The 22,881-nt window shown below is 39.9% G+C and overlaps 5 protein-coding genes and 1 long non-coding RNA gene across 9 annotated transcripts; 3 read left to right on the top strand and 3 right to left on the bottom strand.

The window, feature by feature from the left end:
* Nucleotides 1-604: 604 nt before the first annotated feature.
* Nucleotides 605-1,904, bottom strand: Spase25 (Signal peptidase complex subunit Spase25). 2 transcript variants are annotated; one of them, XM_089844317.1, is made up of 5 exons: nt 1,766-1,784; nt 1,465-1,596; nt 1,161-1,407; nt 962-1,097; nt 605-885 (listed from the first exon to the last, which is right to left on the bottom strand). In XM_089844317.1, exons 2-5 carry the CDS (start codon nt 1,465-1,467, stop codon nt 699-701), a joined length of 573 nt encoding a protein of 190 aa, XP_089700443.1. In that variant the 5' UTR covers nt 1,468-1,596; nt 1,766-1,784; the 3' UTR covers nt 605-698. The 2 variants fall into 2 exon arrangements, with proteins under 2 accessions (XP_089700443.1, XP_089700442.1); XM_089844316.1 differs by lacking the exon at nt 1,465-1,596 and having other exon boundaries at nt 1,766-1,904.
* LOC149658695 (intraflagellar transport protein 81 homolog) lies at nt 1,618-6,620 on the top strand. Of its 2 annotated transcripts, XM_089844304.1 has the most exons (9): nt 1,618-1,646; nt 2,025-2,267; nt 2,594-3,142; nt 3,203-3,287; nt 3,347-3,510; nt 3,587-3,682; nt 3,750-3,896; nt 3,964-4,419; nt 4,990-6,620. In XM_089844304.1, the coding sequence occupies exons 2-9, from the start codon at nt 2,124-2,126 to the stop codon at nt 5,374-5,376; spliced, it is 2,028 nt and encodes a 675-aa protein (XP_089700430.1). In that variant the 5' UTR covers nt 1,618-1,646; nt 2,025-2,123; the 3' UTR covers nt 5,377-6,620. The 2 variants fall into 2 exon arrangements, with proteins under 2 accessions (XP_089700430.1, XP_089700431.1); XM_089844305.1 differs by lacking the exons at nt 1,618-1,646; nt 2,025-2,267 and adding an exon at nt 2,420-2,456.
* LOC149658694 (GPI alpha-1,2-mannosyltransferase 4-like) lies at nt 6,403-9,503 on the bottom strand. Its single transcript, XM_089844313.1, has 2 exons — nt 9,090-9,503; nt 6,403-9,023 (listed from the first exon to the last, which is right to left on the bottom strand). Exons 1-2 carry the CDS (start codon nt 9,217-9,219, stop codon nt 7,480-7,482), a joined length of 1,674 nt encoding a protein of 557 aa, XP_089700439.1. The 5' UTR covers nt 9,220-9,503; the 3' UTR covers nt 6,403-7,479.
* Nucleotides 9,504-11,358: 1,855 nt separating this feature from the next.
* On the top strand, nt 11,359-12,506 carry Cbp20 (cap binding protein 20). Its single transcript, XM_089844318.1, has 4 exons — nt 11,359-11,525; nt 11,717-11,898; nt 12,109-12,247; nt 12,325-12,506. Exons 1-4 carry the CDS (start codon nt 11,484-11,486, stop codon nt 12,394-12,396), a joined length of 435 nt encoding a protein of 144 aa, XP_089700444.1. The 5' UTR covers nt 11,359-11,483; the 3' UTR covers nt 12,397-12,506.
* On the bottom strand, nt 12,416-20,469 carry LOC149658692 (calcium homeostasis endoplasmic reticulum protein-like). Of its 2 annotated transcripts, none has more exons than XM_089844302.1 (17): nt 20,328-20,469; nt 19,977-20,147; nt 19,697-19,908; nt 19,494-19,631; nt 19,349-19,425; nt 19,207-19,281; nt 19,016-19,127; nt 18,831-18,881; nt 18,708-18,746; nt 17,323-18,034; nt 16,527-16,744; nt 15,516-15,649; nt 15,158-15,445; nt 14,508-14,648; nt 14,233-14,436; nt 13,128-13,387; nt 12,416-12,524 (listed from the first exon to the last, which is right to left on the bottom strand). In XM_089844302.1, the coding sequence occupies exons 1-17, from the start codon at nt 20,350-20,352 to the stop codon at nt 12,511-12,513; spliced, it is 2,871 nt and encodes a 956-aa protein (XP_089700428.1). In that variant the 5' UTR covers nt 20,353-20,469; the 3' UTR covers nt 12,416-12,510. The 2 variants fall into 2 exon arrangements, with proteins under 2 accessions (XP_089700428.1, XP_089700429.1); XM_089844303.1 differs by having other exon boundaries at nt 16,527-16,690.
* On the top strand, nt 20,467-20,942 carry LOC149658691 (uncharacterized). Its single transcript, XR_016369881.1, has 2 exons — nt 20,467-20,696; nt 20,758-20,942. It is a non-coding gene; the product is annotated as an uncharacterized LOC149658691 (long non-coding RNA).
* Nucleotides 20,943-22,881: the final 1,939 nt, after the last annotated feature.

The raw sequence follows: 22,881 nt of genomic DNA, 5'->3' as shown, positions 1-22,881 counted from the left end.
TGGATGCAATCATCATTAATCAGGGGTAGGGCCGTGGAGGTTAAGTCACCTCCCGCGGACATGGGCTGGGTCGGCGACGTCCTTCAAATAGAGCTATCTCAGAAGCCTTACTGTGACGTCACCCATGATGTTTGCCTACAGAACCAAGTGGTACCAAACATGGCCGCCCACTGACGTTTTACTTAGACACTAACGTCACAACTGAGATAGCTCTATTTTGTTGCCCAGGAGCTTGTCTTACGAGAGTTCCCGACTATTTTAATGGGAAACCTTTAGAACACGTGTACTAGTGATGATTGCTTAAAGAAAGGGGTACTTGTAGGTAGAGTGGACAATGGGCCATACAGATTTAATGTCACCTAAAAGGTATAGCGCCAAGCGCGGGGCCCTTTAGCGCCAATTCAAGAGGACTTAGTGCACAACGGGCCAAGTTTGATAGAGACAAACTTTAGCTCCACCCTGGGACATTTGGTTTCTGCCTCTTGCGATGTAAAATAGGTGTATAAAAGATAAGCCTCCATGGTAGGGGTGCAAATGGTCCCGCGATCAGACTGTCTTAAGACCATTTGAAAGATACAAATATATTCTATTGATATCAAGAACATTTTGAGGGACAATGTTTAATGAAAAAGATTCATATAAATACATAGTTTAGTTTTAATCAAACAAAAAATTTAGATTTTTAAAGAACAATTGATTTATTTTCCCTTCTTTTCCGATGTTAGACTGTTATGCAATTTCTGCACCTCAGGATCAAAGACTTCCGATAACAAAACTCCATTTTCGTCAAACCAGTTAGCAATGGACTTTTCAAACTTAGCTTCACGAACTTTGCCAGTTTTTCCTTCAGCGTAAGAAACCATTATTTGGTACATATCATCAAATCTAAAGATAAAAAAAAAACGATATATTAATGTATTATTAATCTAATTTACGCAAATTCTTTAGGATATTCGTATACCTTTTCAAACTGGAGCTAACGGTCCAAACATCATCAGGATCAACACCAGCTTGGTCAGGATTGTAAGCTACGAGGAAAATTCCTTTCTCTAATAGTGTCGTGTACAGGGTTAACATTCCCATTAATACGAAGTACGTGTTCATTCATTAAGGATATAATTAGCGTTACGTTATTAATATTATAAAATTAAAAGGATATGAAACAACGCAGATGATTAATACAATCTTGGACTCTGGAAACGGGTGAAGGTAATCCCAAACTAAAGCGAACATCGCTGCACCAACAGCGATACTGCAAATCATCAATCTACCATCCATCAATCGATGACTCTCAATGTAGTTTAGCTTTTCTGTAAAAACTTTCTTAACCGCGTCGTCCAAGGCATTTTTGACAGCGGAACCGTCCCATTTATCAACTTTAATTGGTTTATCTTCTTGATTGCTGCCCTGTAAAAAAAGGTGTAAGTTTAAACATACATTGTTTAATATAAAATTATTAAATACCATATTAAATTCAATTGGAATAGAACGAAAGGGTTGGTTAGAAACTATGAGCTCGTTTGCAAACTTTTAAGATTTTTTAGACGAGACTTTTCTATAAACAGCCGGTAAAGCTGACGTGTACGAGACTGGCCCCTGTAAGTGAGCTCTTCCTTAACACTAGTTGGGTAATAAGCCTAGGCCTAGTACGTGTTTAAAAACTGTTTATGAGAATGTTGTTAAATAATTAAGCTTTTTGGAATTCTATTATTTAATATTAATGTCTGAAAGTTCTTTAAATATTTAAATAATCAAAATTTTTTACATTTTCTTGAGATTCACCCTTTTTAGAAGCCATTTTGGTTTTTTTCCTGTTGTAGGAGGTGTGGTGGGAAAATAGGTTTTTTTGTGTCAATTTAATTATTTGTGTTTATTTAAAAAAGCTTTAATAGTGCTTGGGTTTTGAATTGTAGTCAAGTGCTTACGAATAATTAACAAAAATTACTTTTTAAAATATGAAATTAGCGACATTTTCCGATTTAATTGTTTTGACTTCGTTTTGTCTGATTTGTGTTTATGTCTAGCCTAGGCGGTTGCTATGGTAACATCACGAACACGTGGTGTCAACAAAGGTTACAAAGCGGTCAGTTTAGTTGCTGTTTGATGGGTTAGGTGTTTCCAATATGAGCGACCAAATTAAATATATCGTTCAAAAACTTAACCAACCTCCGTTTAATCAAAAATTAAACTTGATATCTTTCGATTCTCTACGAAGCGAGCAACTGCTTCAAATTCTCAATGATGTTTTCACCGAAATTGACCCTAAGGTATGAAACCAAGGCTTAGTAAATTCACGTAACGCGCTAGACCAATATTACTTTCATTATGATTATGTGCTTTTAATTATTGCTTTTGTTTTAAGGTGGATAAGACGGCAAACAACCCCCCATATAGTATTCATTATTAGGATTTGGTTTTGTTAGGGTCAGGTCAGGTTTGGTTTTCGTTAGGCTTAGGTCAGGTCAGGTTAGGTTTGGTTTTCGTTAGGCTTAGCTCAGGTCAGGTTTGGTTATCTTTTCTCGCTCGATGAGGCTTCGTTTGCCGTCTTCTAGCAGTTTTAAGAATTAATTTGATTCCAATTACCAATTTTTAGATGAAATCCGATATTCGCTCTGAAGATCCTGAACAAACAGCAGTCAAAATGCTGGGATTTCTACGCATTTTGAAGTACAAACCACCATCGGATGTTGACATGAGTGCCTTTCGTCAAGGTATTGTCACTGGCAATAAAGATACTATCCATCACATACTAGAATGGGCCTTGACGAGACTTCCTGAGCTTATAAAACGAGCGTATCTGGCTCGATTCCTGGTTAAAATTGAGCTGGCGCCTGACATAGAAGGCGATTCCGACGTTCAAGATCTCTTTCAAGAATACGAACACCTGATCGAAGAGTTTAAGGAGTTTCATAAGCAGTACGAACAGGTTCAAAATAGCGGATACTCTACCCAAGAGATACGGAAAGACTTAACCCATATGGAAGAAGAACGAGATCAGTTATCCAAGAAGATAGAAAGACTGAAGCGGAAGGTTGAGTCTCATCCTCGTAAAGAAGCTATGCTTACGATTGCCAAGAAACTAAGAGAGGAAAAGGATAAAGCCATGCAACAAGGAAAACAAAAGCTGGAACAAAAGAATTTGGTAAACTATCCCGTTCAACACCGTCCGTGACTATTTGCTTGACCATCGCATTATTTGTAGATGTCTCACGTTGAGCAAAAAATAACGAGACTGCATCAACAACTGAAAGAACTGAAACACGCTGGACTCGGGGCTTCACCAGAAGGTATTATTATTATAATACGTCGCGTTGCAAACCTTCAATTTAATTTTAAACCCAATAAGGTATAATACAAAAACTCGAGGAGGAAACCAAAGTAAACGCTTACCTCATCAAAGAAAAGCTACCAAAGGAAATTGCTAGTAAAACTCGATACAACGAAGACATGCAAAAAGTTGCCCACGAACCCGCTATGGGAAGAACCGATCTGGACCAATTGCACGCTAAAGTAATAGAAGCGAAATAGGCTACTGCATGCTGGATCGAGACACGCGGGCGCTGATTAACCAACTGTTTTTACGCAGATACAAATTGTTAATTCGGAAACCAATCAGCTAATTGAGAAACGAATGATGAGTCAAGATCCAATTGATGATAAATTATCACTCTTTCGTCAACAAGTAAAAATGTTACACGCTCAACATTTCTCACGCGGATTTTTCTAACGTACGTATTTAATGCCCGTAGGCTGCTATTGTTGGACGAAAAAAGGAAGGCGCGGCCGAGCAGTTAAACGAACTTCGAACCGAACTAAATCATTTGATAGAAGAATTGCGAGAAAAGAAAGAAGAATTGAAAGGATTCAACGGAGAAGAGGTTTTGCGAGGAGACGAAGTATAATCTGAATAATTACATCCTCGTTTAATAACGCTTTCTAATCGTGTTAAATACGTTTTTATAGTTTAAAAGATACGTCAACAAACTGAGAAGCAAAAGCACAATTTACAAGAAAAAGCGTCAAGAATTAGCCGAGTTCAGAGCGGAAATTGGCGTCCTAGCCAGAACCGAAGAGATTCTGCAAAATAAGGAAAGATCCGTTTCGGAGAATTTATCCTCGATGGAGGAACAACAGGGTATCGAAGGGTATCATACCACCCAAGAAGAATTGGAAAAGGTTTCCAGCGTTAAAGCCCAATTGGACGAGCAGAAAGGACAAACTTTGGAAGAAATGGCCACCATGGTCAGGAGGTTGAACGCTAAAATAGCCGAGAAAAAGGCTCGTTTGGCGCCTATTATCAAGGAATTGCGTCCTCTCAGGCAAGAATCTCAGGATATGACGCTAGTGTATGATCAAAAGAAGGCGTCTTACGATTCCTGCGCCGCTGGATTAGAAAGCAACATCTCTAAACTGGAACAGGTACATTTTTGATTTCTTAGAAACGTTAACAGACCCTCTCCAGAGCCATCGAGAGAGTTTGCGGGCCCCCATCAAGACAGCCCTACAGGTGACCCGGGCCCCCTACTCTCTCTCGACGGCCCTGAGATCCCCCTACTCTCTCTCGACGGCCCTGAGGTCCCCCTACTCTCTCTCGAGGGCCCTGAGGTCCCCCTACTCTCTCTCGAGGGCCCTGAGGTCCCCCTACTCTCTCTCGAGGGCCCTGAGGTCCCCCTACTCTCTCTCGAGGGCCCTGAGGTCCCCCTACTCTCTCTCGAGGGCCCTGAGGTCCCCCTACTCTCTCTCGAGGGCCCTGAGGTCCCCCTACTCTCTCTCGAGGGCCCTGAGGTCCCCCTACTCTCTCTCGACGGCCCTGAGGTCCCCCTACTCTCTTGTCTCGACGGCCCTGAGGTCCCCCTACTCTCTTGTCTCGACGGCCCTGAGGTCCCCCTACTCTCTCTCGACGGCCCTGAGGTCCCCCTACTCTCTCTCGACGGCCCTGAGGTCCCCCCTCTGTTCTGACGCAATGTTCTCCATTGGATCATCTTTCAGGAAGTGACAAGCATCAAGGACGAGGTGATTCAAGACGAATCCAAATACCATATTCTGAAATGTAACGTCGAGATTCTGGACTTTCAAGAGCATCGAATGGCTGACGAAATTAAGATGTACGTGTCCAGCGATCCTCAGGAGAAGAAAAAGAGCATGAGGGAACAATTGACGCGATTGATCCAAGAACAAGAACAGATGTCCAAGCACCTTAAAGATCAAAGAGTGGAAGTCAAGGACAATCACGAAGTCAAACAGAAACAGATGAGAATGTGGAGCGACGTTCAACAACTGATGGAGTGCAAGAAAAAATGCTGGGAAAAAAAGATGGCTAATAAACGAGGAGGAGCTACCACCGGAGCCTCAACCAGTGACCGATTAGTTCTTTGAATTACTTAAATTAACTCCGTCCATCGCGTAAGCCTATAATCCTATAATATTCTCTGTAAGTATGGGACTGCCATAGGGACCCCAGACTAATTACTACAACCGCGGCACCCTCATCTTTGATTCAATTTTTATCCTTTAAATAGAGCTATCTCAGTTGTGACGTCAGTGCCTAGGTAAAACGTCACGAGCTCGGCTTTATTTTGCAAATAGCGTGGGTGAAGTCGCACTAAGGCTTCTGAGATAGCTCTATAGGCGATAAGTTCATAAGTTCCATCCATAACTTTGTCACGAAGTGGGTAAGGTAGGTCATAGATTCTAGTAAAGTGTCGTGACACCTGTCACCTGGTCAGGCGATGCTGTCAAAGGCTTAGTAATGCAGACTAAATATGACCTAGATGGAAGTCCTAGCTGCAAAATTAACCCCAACCGAGTGTAGGACTTCAATTCTCGCGTTGTCGTTCTCGAACTAACTCGAGTTGTAAGTCTCTACCATTACGCGGTATAGGTAGCGTCATACTTATGGAAGAGCGTATCTTATAAACTTATTCCTATAGAGCTATTTCAGAGGGGGTAATGGCTACGTCACCAATGCTATTTGCCCATAGAGAAAACCCTCATAAAATGGCCGCCATACACTCAAAGGCAGGCCCAATTTTCGTAGCAGACGAAATTTTTCCCCCACTGAAATAGCTCTATAGTGTGCTACCACGAAGCTAGGGGGGAAAAACTGTGACGTCAATATTGGGTCCCGAATTTGTATTGCCCAAGCTGACGACGTCTCGCGACTGCCAATATGGTCGCCTGAAAATAAGGTAAGAGATAAGAGCATGTGACGTCACTACAAAGTTCGTGGTAACACACTATACTTATGGAAAATATTATAGGGCTATAAGCAAAATAGGCTTAAACAGAATGTAGTCTGTAAAATAACGTTCAAACTCGGGATTTTTTTTGTGCAAAATTGAAATATTTATAATACTTGAATTAATAATGTTACAAAATTTCAAGCTGCTAATAGTGAGTGACTAGTTTAGTATAGCAATTTTTAATTAAAATCTTAAATATTAGGCGCAATTTCGTTAGATTCAAAGTTTCTAATAGAAGTTGATTAACCCGAAGATTTCCGGGTCTTATATATATATATATACATTATTTAACTTTAACATGCAGCTCTTTAGGCTTGCAACGAATGTAGCGTAAATAAGGCCACAATTACATATTTAAATAAATGCAATTAACTAACATTTAACTCGTTTTTTTTAAGGCATGATGATGACATATATAATATTGTTTAATATTTAATGAGGTATTAATTATAAATATAATAAAAGGTTTAAATTTTATTTGTAAGTGCATGGTATATTAGGCCTATAGTGGTTAATTATATTTTTACGATGACGAGGAGTATTTATTCCAAAAATTGTGCTAAGCCTTTTGCTTCGTAAGTATTAAGTAGTTTGGTTGGGACTTGGGAATAAGACAAATATTAGACCAATTATGGGGGGGGGGGGGGTATATAAAGCGTATGGCATCAAGAACTGTACGTTGATTGCGTCTCACGAACTTTAAAGGGAGGGTGAAGTAGAAAATCAAGTGATTTTTTTATCAATTATTCTACTAATTACAAGAGCAGTCTGCATAGTGAAACATTCAGGAAATACCAACTCCGAATGATTTTAAAATTCAAATTAGGTTCAGATTTTAAGGATAATTTTAAACAAGGACTGCATGCCGACCAATCGCGTAACGCCCTGCCTTCCCGTTAACAAAATTCTCGTGGCACGCTCCTTGTCTCGCGCCACGATTATCACGTCGCGCGCGTATTTTACTTAATCTCGTGATAAATTTCATTCAACGCGGAACGTGCCACGAGAATTTTGTTAACAAAAAGGCAGGGCGTTACGCGATTGGCCGGAGGTCCTTGTTTAAAATTTTCCTTAAAATCGGAACCTAATTTGAATTTTAAAATCATTCGGTGTTATTTCCTGAATGTTTCACTATGCAGACTGGTCTTGTAATTAGTAGAAGAATTGATAAAAAAATCACTTGATTTTCTACTTCACCCTCCCTTTAATCCTCTCGCTTCTAAGAGGCGAAATGTACTTATATTCTTAAGTAACTGACTTTATACATTTGCAAGCTAAGTTGCTGTCGAAAAATGCCCCAAAACTTGCAGTTTGTGGTGGCGCAAGCGTACAAAAGTTTAAAATTGGGTAAATCTTCGGTGCATAAGTGTGGGAAGAAATACTGAGCTCGGCTTAATACAAATTTTTTATTATCGTTGGACCCTTGAACTTGTTTCATAAAATTAACCGACGATGAAATGGAACCCGGAATAATGGCGTAGACGTCAGTTTTAGGGGGAGCTGATTTCAATTTATTTTGCACGATGCCAACCAAATCTTCCAACTCTTTTTCGCCCACATCCGTTATTTTAACTCTATCATCATTACGATCTAACTGTAGTAAATATCTCGGGGGTAGGTACGTTCGAAAGAAAACTAGCTCGATTCTGTTGCTACTTTCCGGCACAATTTTCGAGGAGATATGGAAAAGGCAGGGAGCGATACCTCCTTGATGTAAAACGACGTAGAAAAATCCGCACGCAAAGTTTCCCAAGACCCAAAGCGTAAAGAAAGATTTTGATTTGTAAATAACCGGACCGTAGACTATAACTAAGGGTAAAATCAAAGGAATCAGGAAACGCGGTTCCTGATGAGGGAAGATTGATAAGCCACAAACGGGAATGATCCAAATAAGATTTAGAGCTAATTTTAAGGCATTCAGTTTGGAAGATTTGTATTTAATCGTTGTTTTTAAGCAATCGTAGGTGGCGTATATTCCCAAAATGCCAAAAACTAAGGGAACATTAACTAGCCAGTGTAAAAAATAAGGGTGTAACCCGTGCTTGGCCAGATTCTTCGTTTGGAAGTTGTACGTTACAAAGTTGACGGGAGTGATGACTAAATTTAATAAATCTTTTACGGCCAGATATTTAACGTTGGTTAGAAATGTATGAAAGTACGTTTTACGGTAGTACAAAGTGTCTAGCGTTACGATGGACGCGGATGCCACCAAAGCTGGCGCGATCATTGGAATTATTTTTCTAGTTAAGGCTATCTTTATTGATTCGGATTTGAACAGCCAAAGTAGTATAGGAACCGCGGCAAAAACGACAAAGGTAGGCCTGATAAAAATTCCAGTTATTAGCGTTAACGCAATCAGAGCCGAATTGGTCTTCTGATTTTCGTGAAGTTTTTTACGCGTGAATGTTTTAGCGTCTTTAAACTCGATAAAACATATTGTCAAGTATAACAAAATTGAGAATACAGCCGTTTCGAGGCAGTTGCTAAATGTTCGCGCAAAGTATATCAAAGTTACGTAAGATGTTGAATAAATGACTGAAATAGCGTTCCAATCGGCGTTCAATTTCTTACACAATCTTTTCAAGACCCAGTCATTGACTAGAGATATTAATAACATGAAAATTTGAGGTAGCGGAAGTAAAAGATTGGCCCTCGTGTCTTTTGACACGTATTTCAGCAATGCAAAGATAATGCTAGAAGAATGTGATGAAATTGTGCTTCTCATAGGGAAACTCGAGTTGAATTCCCATGGCTTAAAAATCTTGTAGTTAAGGATGTCGCCTTAAAATTGGCAAGAAAAATAGAGTCATTAACGGTAATTACCGGTTAATTACTTAACTTAATTACCAGCTGCAATTTCGGGCCCCTGAAAAAACTCGTCTGGATGAATGTATCCGTATAAAGGCAAAATTGGCAGCAAGAAACGTAGGAAAATGAAAAATTGGTAATTAAAAATAGTAATTCCAAATAACCCCATTGTTGATTAAATTTAAATCGGACCCACAATGGTCTCGACTAAAGTGCAGAAACTGCAAATCTAACCTACGGTTAAAAAACACTAAAATCCATTGCCGGTGAAACGGCGGTATGGCATTTCTCATGATAAAGTAGTAGCTGGACTGAAAGATATACGTTGACATGACACACTAGCTCTTAATAAACGGAATAAATGACTCTAACCAATGAAATTTTGCATACAGTATCAAAGTTATAATGAATGATCACACATTTTAAAAAGTATTTTAATCATTAATTTTTAATAAATCCGAATGTATCAAATGTTATATATTTCGAAATAAAATATTTATATGTATATTTATTTATTTTACCCCTTCTGGGACCCCCTGCTGTGACCCCCTGCTGTTTCCATACTGTTACCCCCTGCTGTGACCCCCTGCTGTTTCCATACTGTTACCCCCTGCTGGGACCCCCTCCTGTTTCCATACTGTTACACCCTGCTGGGACCCCCTGCTGTTTCCATACTATTACCCACTGCTGGGACCCCCTGCTGTTTCCATACTATTACCCCCTGCTGGGACTCCCTGCTGTTTCCGTACTATTACCCCCTGCTGTTTCCATACTGTTACCCCCTGCCGTTACCCCCTGATGTTTCCAATTACCCCCTGCTGTTCCATACTGTTACCGCCTGCTGTTTCCATACTGTTACCCCCTGCTGTGACCCAGCAGGGGGTAATAGTATGGAAACAGCAGGGGGTCACAGCAGGACGTAACGGCAGGGGTCCCAGCAGGGGGTAATAGTATGGAAACAGCAGGGGGTAACAGTATGGGCACAGCAGGGGGTCACAGCAGGGGGTAATAGTATGGAAACAGCAGGGGGTCCCAGCAGGGGGTAACAGTATGGAAACAGCAGGGGGTCCCAGCAGGGGTAGCAGTATGGAAACAGCAGGGGTTCCCAGCAGGGGGTAACAGTATGGAACCAGCAGGGGGTCACTGCAGGGGGTAACAGTATGGAAACAGCAGGGGTCCCAGCAGGGGGTAATAGTATGTTAACAGCAGGGGGTAATAGTATGGAAACAGCAGGGGGTAACGGCAGGGGTCACAGCAGGGGGTCCCAGCAGGGTGTAACAGTGTGGAAACAGCAGGGGGTCCCAGCAGGGGGTAATAGTATGGAAACAGCAGGGCGTCCCAGCAGGGGGTAATAGTATGGAAACAGCAGGGGGTCACAGCAGGGGGTAAAAGTTTGGAAACAGCAGGGGGTAACGGCAGGGGTCACAGCAGGGGGTAACAGTATGGAAACAGCAGGGGGTCACAGCAAGGGGTCACAGCAGGGGGTAACAGTATGGAACCAGCAGGGGGTAACAGTATGGAAACAGCAGGGGTCCCAGCAGGGGGTAATAGTATGTTAACAGCAGGGGGTCACAGCAGGGGGTAACAGCAAGGGGTCACAGCAGGGGTAACAGTATGGAACCAGCAGGGGGTCACAGCAGGGGGTCACAGCAGGGGGTAATAGTATGGAAACAGCAGGGGGTCCCAGCAGTGGGTAATAGTATGGAAACAGCAGGGGGTCCCAGCAGTGGGTAATAGTATGGAAACAGCAGGGTGTAACAGTATGGAAACAGCAGGGGGTAACGGCAGGGGTCACAGCAGGGGGTCCCAGCAGGGTGTAACAGTATGGAAACAGCAGGGGGTCCCAGCAGGGGGTAATAGTATGGAAACAGCAGGGGGTAACAGTATGGAAACAGCAGGGGGTAACGGCAGGGGTCACAGCAGGGGGTAACAGTATGGAAACAGCAGGGGGTCCCAGCAGGGGGTCACAGCAGGGGGTAACAGCAAGGGGTCACAGCAGGGAGTAATAGTAATGGAAATCTCTTGAATTTTTAATGAGACGTGTTTTGAAAGGTTTGATATTATCCTGTAAAATTTAAATTCTTCAGCTATAATAGTTTTTTTTATAAAAAAAAATCATCACATAGTAGAGAAATTGAAACACAATAAAACGGCATAAAATTACCTTTTTTTCCAGAGAAAGCTGTCTTCGTAGTATGGTAGTTTTTTATCTTACTGTTTGAAAACAAAATTCATGAAGGTTCTATAGAAACTACTACCATACCGCCGTTTCATCTGCAGTGCAGTGTATATTCTTTTGGTGGAACTGGAACCGTGGTTCTGTACTTTAGGCAGTTTAGTGGAGACCCTTTAGGGGGGAGTCCGTGGTGTTTTAGCGTAAATTACAAGAAAAGTAATTTAACTGTGAAAATAAAGTAGCGAAGAAGGAAAGAAATGCCGTTTCCTAAAACAAATTACAGGGATTATAAATCAAATGTTTGTATACCATTAGTAATTAACCTTTAAACAACTTTATTTTCTAAGCCTTGGCTCTCCCACCCCCCCCCCCAGTTCCTTTCAATAAGCTTCGTTATAATAATAATAATAATAATATTTATTTCCCTCAAAAATTATTCGCTGGCAAGCGTATATATGGTGGTTATTACATTATTGTTGTTAATTTTCAGCTATCCGCGAAAGAATATTCAAGGGCTATCGAATTATCATGCACACTTTACATCGGTAACCTTTCATTTTACACGACAGAAGAGCAGATATACGAACTCTTTGCTAAATGCGGAGAAATTAAAAGAATCATCATGGGTCTGAATAGGATACATAAGACACCTTGTGGCTTTTGTTTCGTCGAGTGAGTATGTAGCCTAAAGGTGGAATTCATAAACGTCGGACGCAACGCAATTTAGTACAGGCAAAGGCAGGGCGTCGTGCGCAAAAGGCGGAAGATTGCGCACAACGTCCTGCCTTTGCCTGTACTAAATTGCGTTGCGTCATACGTTTATGAATTACACCTTAAAACCACGTAACTTTGAACTGAACCCTTTCCAACCCTTTATAATAGGTATTACACTAGAGAAGATGCCGAGAATGCCATGAGGTACGTCAACACCACGAGACTGGATGATAGGCTCATTAGAACTGACTGGGACGCGGGTTTTGTTGAAGGAAGACAATACGGAAGAGGTACAGCGGGAGGACAGGTAAATTTAGTTAGCTGACATAAACAAAAACAGAAGACGTGGTATGGTAAATAAATTCAAGACAAACTCTATTTCAGATAAGAGACGAACATCTTAAAGCTCCGGATCTTGGTCGTACTATGACCGAACGCGATATCATTATTGAATAATAATAAAAACTAATCAACACAGTGTTCATCTTATTTTTATTTTTCGCATTAATACAGTAATTAACTGTAATGAAATAAAATAAAAGTCCATTTTTTCACACTTGTAATAATGATTCACGGATTTGAAACTAATACCCAAAAACGAAAATAAAAACATTACACGTTGGGGGTAAAAAATAAAAGAATAAATGCGATCATGGCTGCGTTCAGTAACACTCATCAGGAAAAACATCGATGTTTTGGGAAAATGAAATCGGTGTTCTTTTGACGTCATGATGACGTTGCAGTCGTTGAACGGCACAATTTTGTGTAATCGATGCTTTTCAAAATGGCGACGATATTATGATAACGTTAGTGCAGAGGCTTAAATAATAAATCCGAAATATTTACAAAGATATTGTACTTCAATTTATCAATTAAATCAAAATTCTATCAGAATCCATTTTTTTACCGAAATAATATATTGCTTTTTAGTATTATTATCGATAAGGATAATATTTGTCAATTCTACATTATTTTAATTGTCGCGGCGCAAAATGACGAAATTTACGTCATGAATCCGATGCTCATCAAAAAAACCTCCTCTCACAGGCGATTTTTCTGATGGGCATCCGATGAGCATCATGACGTCACGCCCAAAGACGCGAAAAACCGTTCAGTAAGACATCGATGTCATCTTTTAGTCATCGATGTTTTTGATGCCGGTTACTGAACGCAGCCCTAGGTTTTACCCATTTCTTCAGCGCGGGCTTTCATTCTGTTGATGAACGCCTGTCCCTTAGATTTACGGAAACTTTCATAGGGGTCATTAAGGCTAACACCAACTCCTTTGTATTGATCCTGCCGATCACGGACGTCACCCGCGTGAATTGGGTCTTGTATTCCCTGTTCAGAGGCGCCCAAACCCATACCCGACCACCCCATCTTTTTTAGTAATTGATGCCCTTTATTACTCTCGTCTAACCTTTGTTCGGCAGTCATGCCACCAAATCTATAGTATTTAGTAACAATGGAAATGATGATGTCATAGCGAGCTTAATACGTCACGTCAAAGCAAAGAGAATATACCCAGAGGAGCAGAAAGTCCCCGGCCACGGTTTTGGAGTAACTAGATCCGATTTTTGTTGATTGGCTAAGCAATGACGCCCTTTATTGGTTAAATTATGTCGGCTGCTTAATTTTGGTGGTGGCAAACAGACTTAGAAATAGCATACGTGCCGTCCACTGGTCCAAAACCAGTTTATTAATTGCTTGGACTAGTTTTTTAATTCAAAAAGTGGGGGTTACTGGTCCTCGGGACCAGTTTATTAATTGCAAATCTATAGGAGAACAAAGCCTGCATGGGACCACTCCGGGGACCAGTTTATTAATTGCAAATCTATAGGAGAACAAAGCCTGCATGGGACCACTCCGGGGACCAGTTTATTAATTGCAAATCTATAGGAGAACAAAGGCTGGGACCACTCCGGGGACCAGTTTATTAATTGCTTGGACTAGTTTTTTTAATTCAAAAAGTGGGGGTTACTGGTCCTCGGGACCAGTTTATTAATTGCAAATCTATAGGAGAACAAAGGCTAGGACCACTCCGGAGACCAGTTTATTATTTAGGACACTAGGGGGGTCACTGGTCCCAAGGACTAGTTTAAAAATTATCCTTATTTCTAAGTCTGGTGGCAAAGGGTTGGCCATTGACGTACAAAAGGTTTTTTTTAAGTAGACAGCACGGTCACGTGAACGACCGGAACTAGTTACTCCAAATTCAGAGTTGGTCCCTATTATAAAGTTTCCGCTCCTCTTGGTATATTCTCTTTGGTCAAAGTTCGCAAACAAACAAACCTGGGAGGTGATAGGCTTCTATCATCTCTACGGCGTGGCGGAGGGCTTCTTGATCTCGAACGAGACTTTGAACGCGATCGGGAATATTTTCTGTTCGCGCGAGACCTAGGAGGAGGTGACCTTGACCTTGATCTTGATCTAGATCTTGAGCGAGATCGAGAGTAAGATCTGGATCTCGAACGTGATGGCGAACGCGAGCGTGATCTGCTTAAAAAATTGTTGAAATTAAAAGGTTTAGAAAGAAAGACGAGCCAATTGAAAAGCCCTATAGCAACCTTGATCTGCTACGATTAGATCTGGAATAGGTTGGTGGGGTTCTACTTCGACTCCGGCTGCGTATCCGCCTTCTTGGTGAAGTTATTTTGAAATTAGAACTACTCGGACCGCCGCTGGAACTGGAAAGACTTTGGGGAGGGCTAATGAAAATAATTAGAATCCGCGCGAAAATGTAACGTTCGGGATTCGTTTTCTATAACAGGGTTCATACAACTTTTGGAAAACAAATTTCCCTGAGATTTCCAGGTTTTTCCCCATATACTTCCCTGAGATTTCCAGGTTTTTCCCCATATACTTCCCTGAGATTTCCAGGTTTTTCCCGTATATCAAGTATCCTATGGAGCAAATGTTAACGGAGGAGGGGGGGGGCAAATTACATAATCAAAGGGCACCCCCGTATCTCTAATATAACCAGAGTTATGAGCCTCCAAAGTATAGTGTAATGTTAATCCTATGGAGGGTGTTTATGAACATTTTGCTTAATTACTCGGTCCCTGTTTGACGCAAATTTCCCTGATTTCCCTGAATTTTACTAAAAATTCAAAATTTCCCTGAGTTTTCCCTGAGGTTTTTGTCAACTATTTATTTCCCTGATTTTTCCAGGTTTTCCCTGTTTTCCAGGTTTGTATGAGCTCTGTATAATAGTTACCTTTTGTTTTCCCGATAACGTCTCCTGGGTGGAGATTGATCCTGGTCGTAAAAAACGGGTTGCGTATTCCACATGGGATTAGGCGCCATACTGGGGGTAGGCAATAAAGGGGAAGAGCCGCTATTGGCGAAAGGTTCATCCTGGGTATCGCTTTCTTGAGTATCTCGACTGTCATCACCTTCGCTGTTCAGGCGATCGTCGTCCCTTCCTTTGGATCTACCACTGTGTTTCTTGCAGTTGGATTTGGCTTTGAAGAACTCGTACAGTCCCAGTTGTTCCCAACCATCGCTAGGTACGTAGTCAGTCAAGTTTGACGTTTAATATATTTAAAAGGGCAGGAATGACGCTGAAGTTGTACCTGTTTCTGGGTCTGTCGTGACTAGGCGGGGCGTAAAACATTTCCACCGCCGTTATTAATCTTTCGCTCGGTGGTGCTGGCGGAGGAAGTCTGATGTCGTCGGGATCTAAAGGTCTGTAGTCCTGTTCTTCGAGCTGTCAAGAAGACATTGTTTAGCAGGTCCACATTGACGTTATTTCAGGGCTCCCACCAAAATCTCAAAAATAAATAGGGGGAAAAAGGGACTTTTCACGATAAAAATAGGGTAAAATAGGGACCTAAATTCTTAAAGTAGGAACCAAAAAGGGACCACTGGTAAAACAAAATGATATCTATTCTGTGAAAATATCTCAAACAGTTAGGAACCTATTACTCTTTTTCTATTTTTTCGACAAAATAGGATATTATTTCTGACTTTCTTTTGTTTATATTCTTATTCTAAGGGAGCGGTAGGTAAGACTTGATACTGGCTCTAATGTATAAGGAACGTTTTTTTGATTAGAAGTAACTATTTTCGTATCATGTTCATGTTTATTGTTTTTTAAAAAATCCACCGAACTAGAATTTGGACCTTTACACTAGGGTTCGTACAAAATTTTTGGAATGAAATTCCCTAACTTTTCCAGGTTTTCCCTGACTAACTTGAACAAATTTCTCTGACCATTTGCAACAACGTACATGGCGAACATATATGAAAACCAGTTTAAATTCAGTCGAATAATTTTTGCACGAGTTGTTTTTGTTATAAAAATTAGCCAATTAATTCGTTTAAATTTAACATTAAGTAAATCATAAATAACCGGAGCGAGCGAAGCGAGCTCCGCAAATTTGGGGCTCTGGTCAAATCTCAGACAAGACATTTTCAGGTCACCCTTATTCTTTTTCTGAGGTTTATAAAAATAGGGTGATTTAAGGACCGAATACCAATTTTAGGGTAGATTAAGGACCTTGTAGCAAAATAGGGACTTTAGGGACCTGGTGGGAGCCCTGTTATTTAGTCCGTTTCTGGGTGAATAAAGTCGAAAAACGTACCGCTACAAGTGGAACCATGAGTCCCGCCGGAAGGTCATAGTACGGTACCGAAGGCATGATATTTTCCCTCATAACATCAGGCGGTGGTTGTTGAAAAGGTCCTCCGAGAGCGCCGAGACCCAAATTAGGTAATGGACCCTGATTCAATTGAAGATCGCTGTTGCCTAGATTAAAAGCGGGTGGAGGTTGGAGTTTGTAAAAATCGCCAAATCTGGGACCTACAAATTTGTGCCGAGAAACGGTGCCAAATAAAAAAGTAAAAGAAAACAATAAACGAATGGACGATTGAACAAAACAACGGTGCGCAGTTTATGCAAAAGCTAAATACGTATTAACAGAAGGGGATAATAGAAGAAGGATGACACTCTGTATCCTCTTAATGCTTTAGTTATGTAACGTCATTCTTCCCAGGCTCCCCATCCCCCTTTTAGTTTGCTTTCTCGCTCATCAAACTAAGTTCAAATGGGCATCGCACCGTAAGGTGAATTCAATAGTTGTTTGGCACTAAATCCCCAGCAATCATCCCACAAACCTTGATTGTCTTGACGTGGGACAACAATCCACAAGCGCATGCATGCGTCTTGCCAAATATTTAAACGCTAATAGAGTAATGATGAGGGAACTATTTATCGCGTATGTGATTCGGTTTAGTAACCTTGCTCTAATGTTCCGATGTTGGGAAGAGTGACGTTACACTTACCCCGCTTTGTGCTTGTACACTTCTCTCGAAGAGAAGTATTATATACTTCTGGTATAAATTAATAGTTAAAATGGTTCAATTAAAACGTGAAATTACCACCGGGAAATGGCGGCGGCGGCATTTGGGTGAAAGGCGGCGGAGGGCCCTGGTTGAAGCCACCACCCTGGTTAGGAACCGCGTTTCCACTGACGAAGTTCGGGTTAATTTGATTGAATTGGTTGTTGCCTTGAAAATTTGGTTGCATTCCAACTCCGGTTCCTTGAAAATTGTTATTTTGTTGCGCCTGATTCATTTGATTGCCTTGATTAGCGAAAGGTCCGTGTAACTGCATGGGAGACATTGCCATATTTGGTTGTCCCATCCCCATTTGCCCTTGATTTTCAATCTTGACGTTATTTAAAGCCATTTGCATCTGTGGCAAATTACGATTTTGGTCTCCGGCTCCAAAAATGTTCTGATTTTGTTGTTGCAGAAATATCCCGGGTTGGTTTGTCGATGTCGTACTTTCACCGCCTTGTTGCTGTTGTTGATTTGGCCGCAACAAGGTTCCGAATCCTGCGCTAACCGAACTCATTCCCGTTTGATTAGGTTGATTTAGTGGCTGTTGGCTCATTGGAGTTCCCATTAACGAGGGATGCATTTGTTGGGGATAACCAAAAGGGGTGTTTTGATTTTGATGCATTGGCGGAATTTGACCCGTCAAATGCGCCACGTAATCTTGATGTTGTTTTTGTAACATGGCGTATTGCGCTTGAATCGCGTTGGTAATGGTGGAAATGAAGTTGGCGTTTTCCGTGATAATTCCAGCCTAAAATAAAACCCCCCGTCAACCTCCTACATCTGACATTTATAGGAATATCATGTAGAGGTGTGCGGTTAACCGTTTCAATCGAATAATTCGATCGAATACCGAACCGAATAATTCGATTCGGTATTCGATTAGCCCATTTTCACTATTCGATTCGAATATCGAATACCGAATTGACTATTCGGTTAAAGTTCGACAACCATAAATTTAGGTCCTTGGCACTAGAGAGACCACCTTATTTTAAAAAATATCATCCCGATTTTATTTGTCTCCCATCAAAAACTACTGGCAAGTGAATATGAAAATTTTAAGAAATACTTGACCACCAATGAGGAGAGGTATTTTGAAATTTAGGAGCTTCTAAATGTTCTTCTCCTTGCTTTGTATTAACTATTCGCGAATATTAGGGTTACTACCCGATTAACCGCGAATAGTTGGCCTAGTATTCGCGAATACTAGGGTTAAATATTCGCGAACACTAGGCTTAACTATTCGCGATTAATCGGGAAGGAAAAAAATTACCAAGGCCTAACTATTCAGTATTCGATTTGGAATAAACTATTCGATTCGGTATTTGATAAGGAAAATTTTTTGGTATTCGATAACCGGTTCGATACCCAAAAAGTGCTATTCGCACACCCCTAGGAATATGTAATTGTCGATTCGATATTACTTGGAACGCGGCCACAGTTATGGCGGGGTTTTTAAGTTGCTATAAAAAATAAAAATGACGCGGAATTGAAATTGAAAATTATTAAGTTCCTCAAACGTAAGTTGACATTAGAAGCAAACTTACATCCAGAACATTTGGTTCAAAGTAATTGTTAGTTTCCCAGAGCTTTAAAAGCTACGAATCAATTAACAAAATTAATTTTTATGCGTTAGCGTTAATTAAATGGAGACAAGGGCTTGGACACGCGACATTTTCATTAAAAATGCAACTGAGTGTCTGATCCCTCGTAATTATAAACAATTCGTTACTTTTTCAAGTTTTTGCTGCTTTTCCTCATCAACACCCAAACTGGTGGTGCAAAAAATGGGAACTACAACTCGAATTAAAACATTTTTAAGGTCATCGGCATTTTTTCTTACGCTAAATTTAATTTAAAAACAAATAAGGTATTTACTATTTTGTGTCGGATAGGAAATAGGATTAACTTTACTAAAATTACCAGTGATGTAAAACATCATTAATCAGGTAAACTAGATGCAAACGCGCGTCAAAAGTCGCTGTAGGTGATATTACTCTACAATAAGACAATATTAGTCTTCGCATTAACCATAGGGGAAGGTCGGGGGGGGAACTCGTCAAACCTTTTCAACAAATATTCGCAAATAACTTCAATCTTTTGAGGAGTCGCTGAGTTTGAAAATATCCAACCTTTACCACCCTTCGCGTCATAATGGAAATGATAAAAATTTGTCTCGACACTGCTTGAAATTCTATAAGTATACTTACCGATATTGAGTCTTTGGTACACTGCTCGATAATAGGTTGCAAAACTTTGTCAAGCTCTTCTAGACTAATATCAGCGGCTTGAGCCATTTTCATCAGCTTCTCTTCTTGAGCTTTACGTATTACTTCGTCAATTTGAACCTTCAAAATTTACGCGTAAATGCGTTTAATCATTTCAAGATGACAACCGAGAACGAGGGAGTTACTTGTTGTTGCTGCAAAAGCAATTGATGTTGGGCCGCTAGATTTTGTTCACTTTGACGAATTTGCTCTTGAATTTCGTGGGAGGGTTGCACCGCGATTGGCAAGTGCGGTTGAGTGGCTTGCGGTTGCTGCCACGGTGCTGATTGAATTGACTGTTGAGTTAAAGAGTGTTGAACAACTTGCTGCTCAACTGATCTCTGTTTTTGCTTTAAAACTATAGTTCCAAATGAGCTTGTATTATAAATTTCCTTACATATATTGAGAAGGTTTCATTTGACATACTAGCTTGCTCCGTAGTTACGCGATATTGATAATAATTGAAATGTTCTCCACCGAAGAGGAAGGAAAATTTGGGGTTATCCTTTTGTTTTTGTTTGGTCATGTGTTCAAATTCGGGCCCATTTCGGGCAACAAACTGGGCTAGTTTATCTATGATGTTTCTGAGGTCTGTTTCTTTATTAAAAAAAATAATCAGCTAAATATTTGGATTGTTTGAAAGAATATAACGGTAAAGGGAAGGGACCGGGTAGTCGGGTACAAACAAAAAGCCAAGGCTTATCTTCAATTCGTGTTATTTAAACTTATTTTAGAGATAGAAATTAGTTTGCGAATATAAAATCTTGTTAGACATACCCTCTGGAGGTTTAGGCAGATCCATATTTACAAAATTTTCTTAAGTAATTAATTTATTCGAATTTGAAAATCAATTTTCTAAAGTTTCAGACAATCTCAGACTCCGCGAGAAACACCATGAAAACGGGTGATACTAGTTTACCTAATTTTATTTTGCTACTGATTTTTTGCTAACCCGGCATAACTCTCAGAATTTCTCAGAAAATTAAACGGCGTCTGCTTATGCGTCTGCTTATATTATATTAAGCCTTTGACAAATCTGAATGAATATGAATTAACGTAAATGAATATAAATTAAGCGTTAGTTGTTAATTAAAATAAAAGATGCAGAGTAAATAATAGAAAGGCGACTTCCCACAATATATTAAAGTAATTTTAAAGTAAAACTGCGACTAAATAACTGTATTTAAACCTATTAATTTATTTATAGAAATACATAACTCTTTAGTACACAAAATTAGGATGGTATTACCAAGAAACACTTCATGAAAGTACTTTTCGCAGAGAAAATACCGGGAAACATTAGAAAATACATTTTTAATTGATACTTAATTGTTCCCAAGCGATTTTACTCCTTTGCTCGTTAAATTAAGAGGTGGCATAATGATTTTCTACTTGATAACCTTTTTTGTTTGAGTGCTTGAAGGGGAAGAGTACGGGTATGGGAACTATTGGGGAAGGGGAGGTATCCTAATTCAAAATTAAAGTAGTTCATAAAATTAGTTTTTCCAGAGATTCATTACTGTTATTAAATTGTTCCCAAGGGTTTTTCTCGTTTGCTCGACATACACTTATGACAGTAGTAACATTTTCTAATTTATCAACGCTTTTTCCCAGTACAAACACCAGAAAACTTTATAAACATAATTATTGATTAATATTTAATGATTTCCAAGCGTTTTTACCCGTTTGCTCGCTTAATTACGGGCTGGAATAACGATTTTATTTTTGCTAACCATTCTTGTGTGCATAAAGGAAAAGCGTTCTTGCAGGGGAACTATAGGGGGAGGGGAGGTATTACAAACCAAAATTAAAACATTGAATAAAATTGGTTTTTCCCAACAATTTCTCAAGAAACTTCGAATACATAATTAATAACTCATATTTAATCGTTCCCAATCGTTTTTATAAGTTTGCTCGTCAAAATTACACCCGGCATAACGTTTTAGTTTTTGCTAACCGTTCAGAGATGGCTATAGCTCTGCAGTGGGATGAAGGCTCGCCACAGTTCGAGGCAGCTAATGGCATAAGCGTCTAATGTACGTCCGTAATGACAGTAGTGACATTTTCTAATTTATCAACGCTTTTTCCCAGTACAAACACCAGAAAACTTTAAAAACATAATTATTAATTAGTATTTAATGGTTTCCAAGCGTTTTTACCTGTTTGCTCGCTTAATTACGGGCTGGAATAACGATTTTATTTTTGCTAACCATTCTTGCGTGCTTAAAGGAAAAGCGAACTCGTAGGGGAACTATAGGGGGAGGGGAGGTATTACAAACCAAAAATTAAAATATTGAATAAAATTGGTTTTTCCCAACAATTTCTCAAGAAACTTCGAATATATAATTTATAACTCATATTTAATCGATTCCAAGTGTTTTTATTAGTTTGCTCGCCAAAATGACACCCGGCATAACGTTTTAGTTTTTGCTAACCCTTCATAGATGGCTATAGCTCCGCCGAGGAATGAAGGCTCGCCAAAGTTCGAGGCAGCTAATGGCATAAGCGTCTAATGTACGTCCGTAATGACAGTAGCAATATTTTCTATTTAATCTACGCTTTTTCCCAGTACAAACACCAGAAAACTTTAGAAACATAATTATTCATTAATATTTAATCATTTCCAAGCGTTTTTACCAGTTTGCACGCTATATTACGAGCTGGAATAACGATTTTATTTTTGCTAACCATTTTTTCGTCTGCTTAAAGGAAAAGCGTTCTTGTAGGGGAACTATAGGGGGAGGGGAGGTATTACAAACCAAAATCAAAACATTGAATAAAATTAGTTTTTCCCAACACTTTCTCAAAAAACTTTAAATATATAATTTATAACTCATATTTAATCGTTTCCAAGCGTTTTTATTAGTTTGCTCGCCAAAATTACACCCGGCATAACGTTTTAGTTTTTGCTAACCGTTCAGAGATGGCTATAGCTCTGCAGTGGGATGAAGGCTCGCCACAGTTCGAGGCAGCTAATGGCATAAGCGTCTAATGTACGTCCGTAATGACAGTAGTGACATTTTCTAATTTATCAACGCTTTTTCCCAGTACAAACACCAGAAAACTTTAAAAACATAATTATTAATTAGTATTTAATGGTTTCCAAGCGTTTTTACCTGTTTGCTCGCTTAATTACGGGCTGGAATAACGATTTTATTTTTGCTAACCATTCTTGCGTGCTTAAAGGAAAAGCGAACTCGTAGGGGAACTATAGGGGGAGGGGAGGTATTACAAACCAAAAATTAAAATATTGAATAAAATTGGTTTTTCCCAACAATTTCTCAAGAAACTTCGAATATATAATTTATAACTCATATTTAATCGATTCCAA

The sequence above is a fragment of the Phalangium opilio genome, unplaced genomic scaffold, assembly GCF_054372755.1.
Source record: "Phalangium opilio isolate 3A_F unplaced genomic scaffold, DU_Popi_V2 ptg000075l_1, whole genome shotgun sequence".
Lineage (NCBI taxonomy): Eukaryota > Metazoa > Arthropoda > Arachnida > Opiliones > Phalangiidae > Phalangium > Phalangium opilio.
This window is presented reverse-complemented; position numbering and strand designations above follow the sequence as displayed.

What these genes read in the sequence shown, in the direction of transcription:
- Spase25 (XM_089844316.1), bottom strand. Translation starts at nt 1,798, where the DNA reads ATGGCTTCTAAAAAGGGTGAATCTCAAGAAAAT. An exon ending in AGGGTGAATCTCAAGAAAAT is followed by an intron (nt 1,408 to 1,765) that starts GTAAAAAATTTT and finishes CTTTTTTTACAG; the next exon opens with GGCAGCAATCAAGAAGATAA. An exon ending in GTTAGCTCCAGTTTGAAAAG is followed by an intron (nt 886 to 961) that starts GTATACGAATAT and finishes TTTTATCTTTAG; the next exon opens with ATTTGATGATATGTACCAAA.
- LOC149658695 (XM_089844304.1), top strand. Translation starts at nt 2,124, where the DNA reads ATGAGCGACCAAATTAAATATATCGTTCAAAAACTTAACCAACCTCCG. An exon ending in ACTCGGGGCTTCACCAGAAG is followed by an intron (nt 3,288 to 3,346) that starts GTATTATTATTA and finishes AAACCCAATAAG; the next exon opens with GTATAATACAAAAACTCGAG. An exon ending in AGGTTTTGCGAGGAGACGAA is followed by an intron (nt 3,897 to 3,963) that starts GTATAATCTGAA and finishes ACGTTTTTATAG; the next exon opens with TTTAAAAGATACGTCAACAA.
- LOC149658694 (XM_089844313.1), bottom strand. Translation starts at nt 9,219, where the DNA reads ATGGGGTTATTTGGAATTACTATTTTTAATTACCAATTTTTCATTTTC. An exon ending in GGGGCCCGAAATTGCAGCTG is followed by an intron (nt 9,024 to 9,089) that starts GTAATTAAGTTA and finishes GCCAATTTTAAG; the next exon opens with GCGACATCCTTAACTACAAG.
- Cbp20 (XM_089844318.1), top strand. Translation starts at nt 11,484, where the DNA reads ATGCCGTTTCCTAAAACAAATTACAGGGATTATAAATCAAAT. An exon ending in ACAGGGATTATAAATCAAAT is followed by an intron (nt 11,526 to 11,716) that starts GTTTGTATACCA and finishes GTTAATTTTCAG; the next exon opens with CTATCCGCGAAAGAATATTC. An exon ending in GAGGTACAGCGGGAGGACAG is followed by an intron (nt 12,248 to 12,324) that starts GTAAATTTAGTT and finishes ACTCTATTTCAG; the next exon opens with ATAAGAGACGAACATCTTAA.
- LOC149658692 (XM_089844302.1), bottom strand. Translation starts at nt 20,352, where the DNA reads ATGGATCTGCCTAAACCTCCAGAGG. An exon ending in AATGATGTTTTACATCACTG is followed by an intron (nt 19,128 to 19,206) that starts GTAATTTTAGTA and finishes AATTAAATTTAG; the next exon opens with CGTAAGAAAAAATGCCGATG. An exon ending in TCTAATCGTAGCAGATCAAG is followed by an intron (nt 14,437 to 14,507) that starts GTTGCTATAGGG and finishes TTTTTTAAGCAG; the next exon opens with ATCACGCTCGCGTTCGCCAT.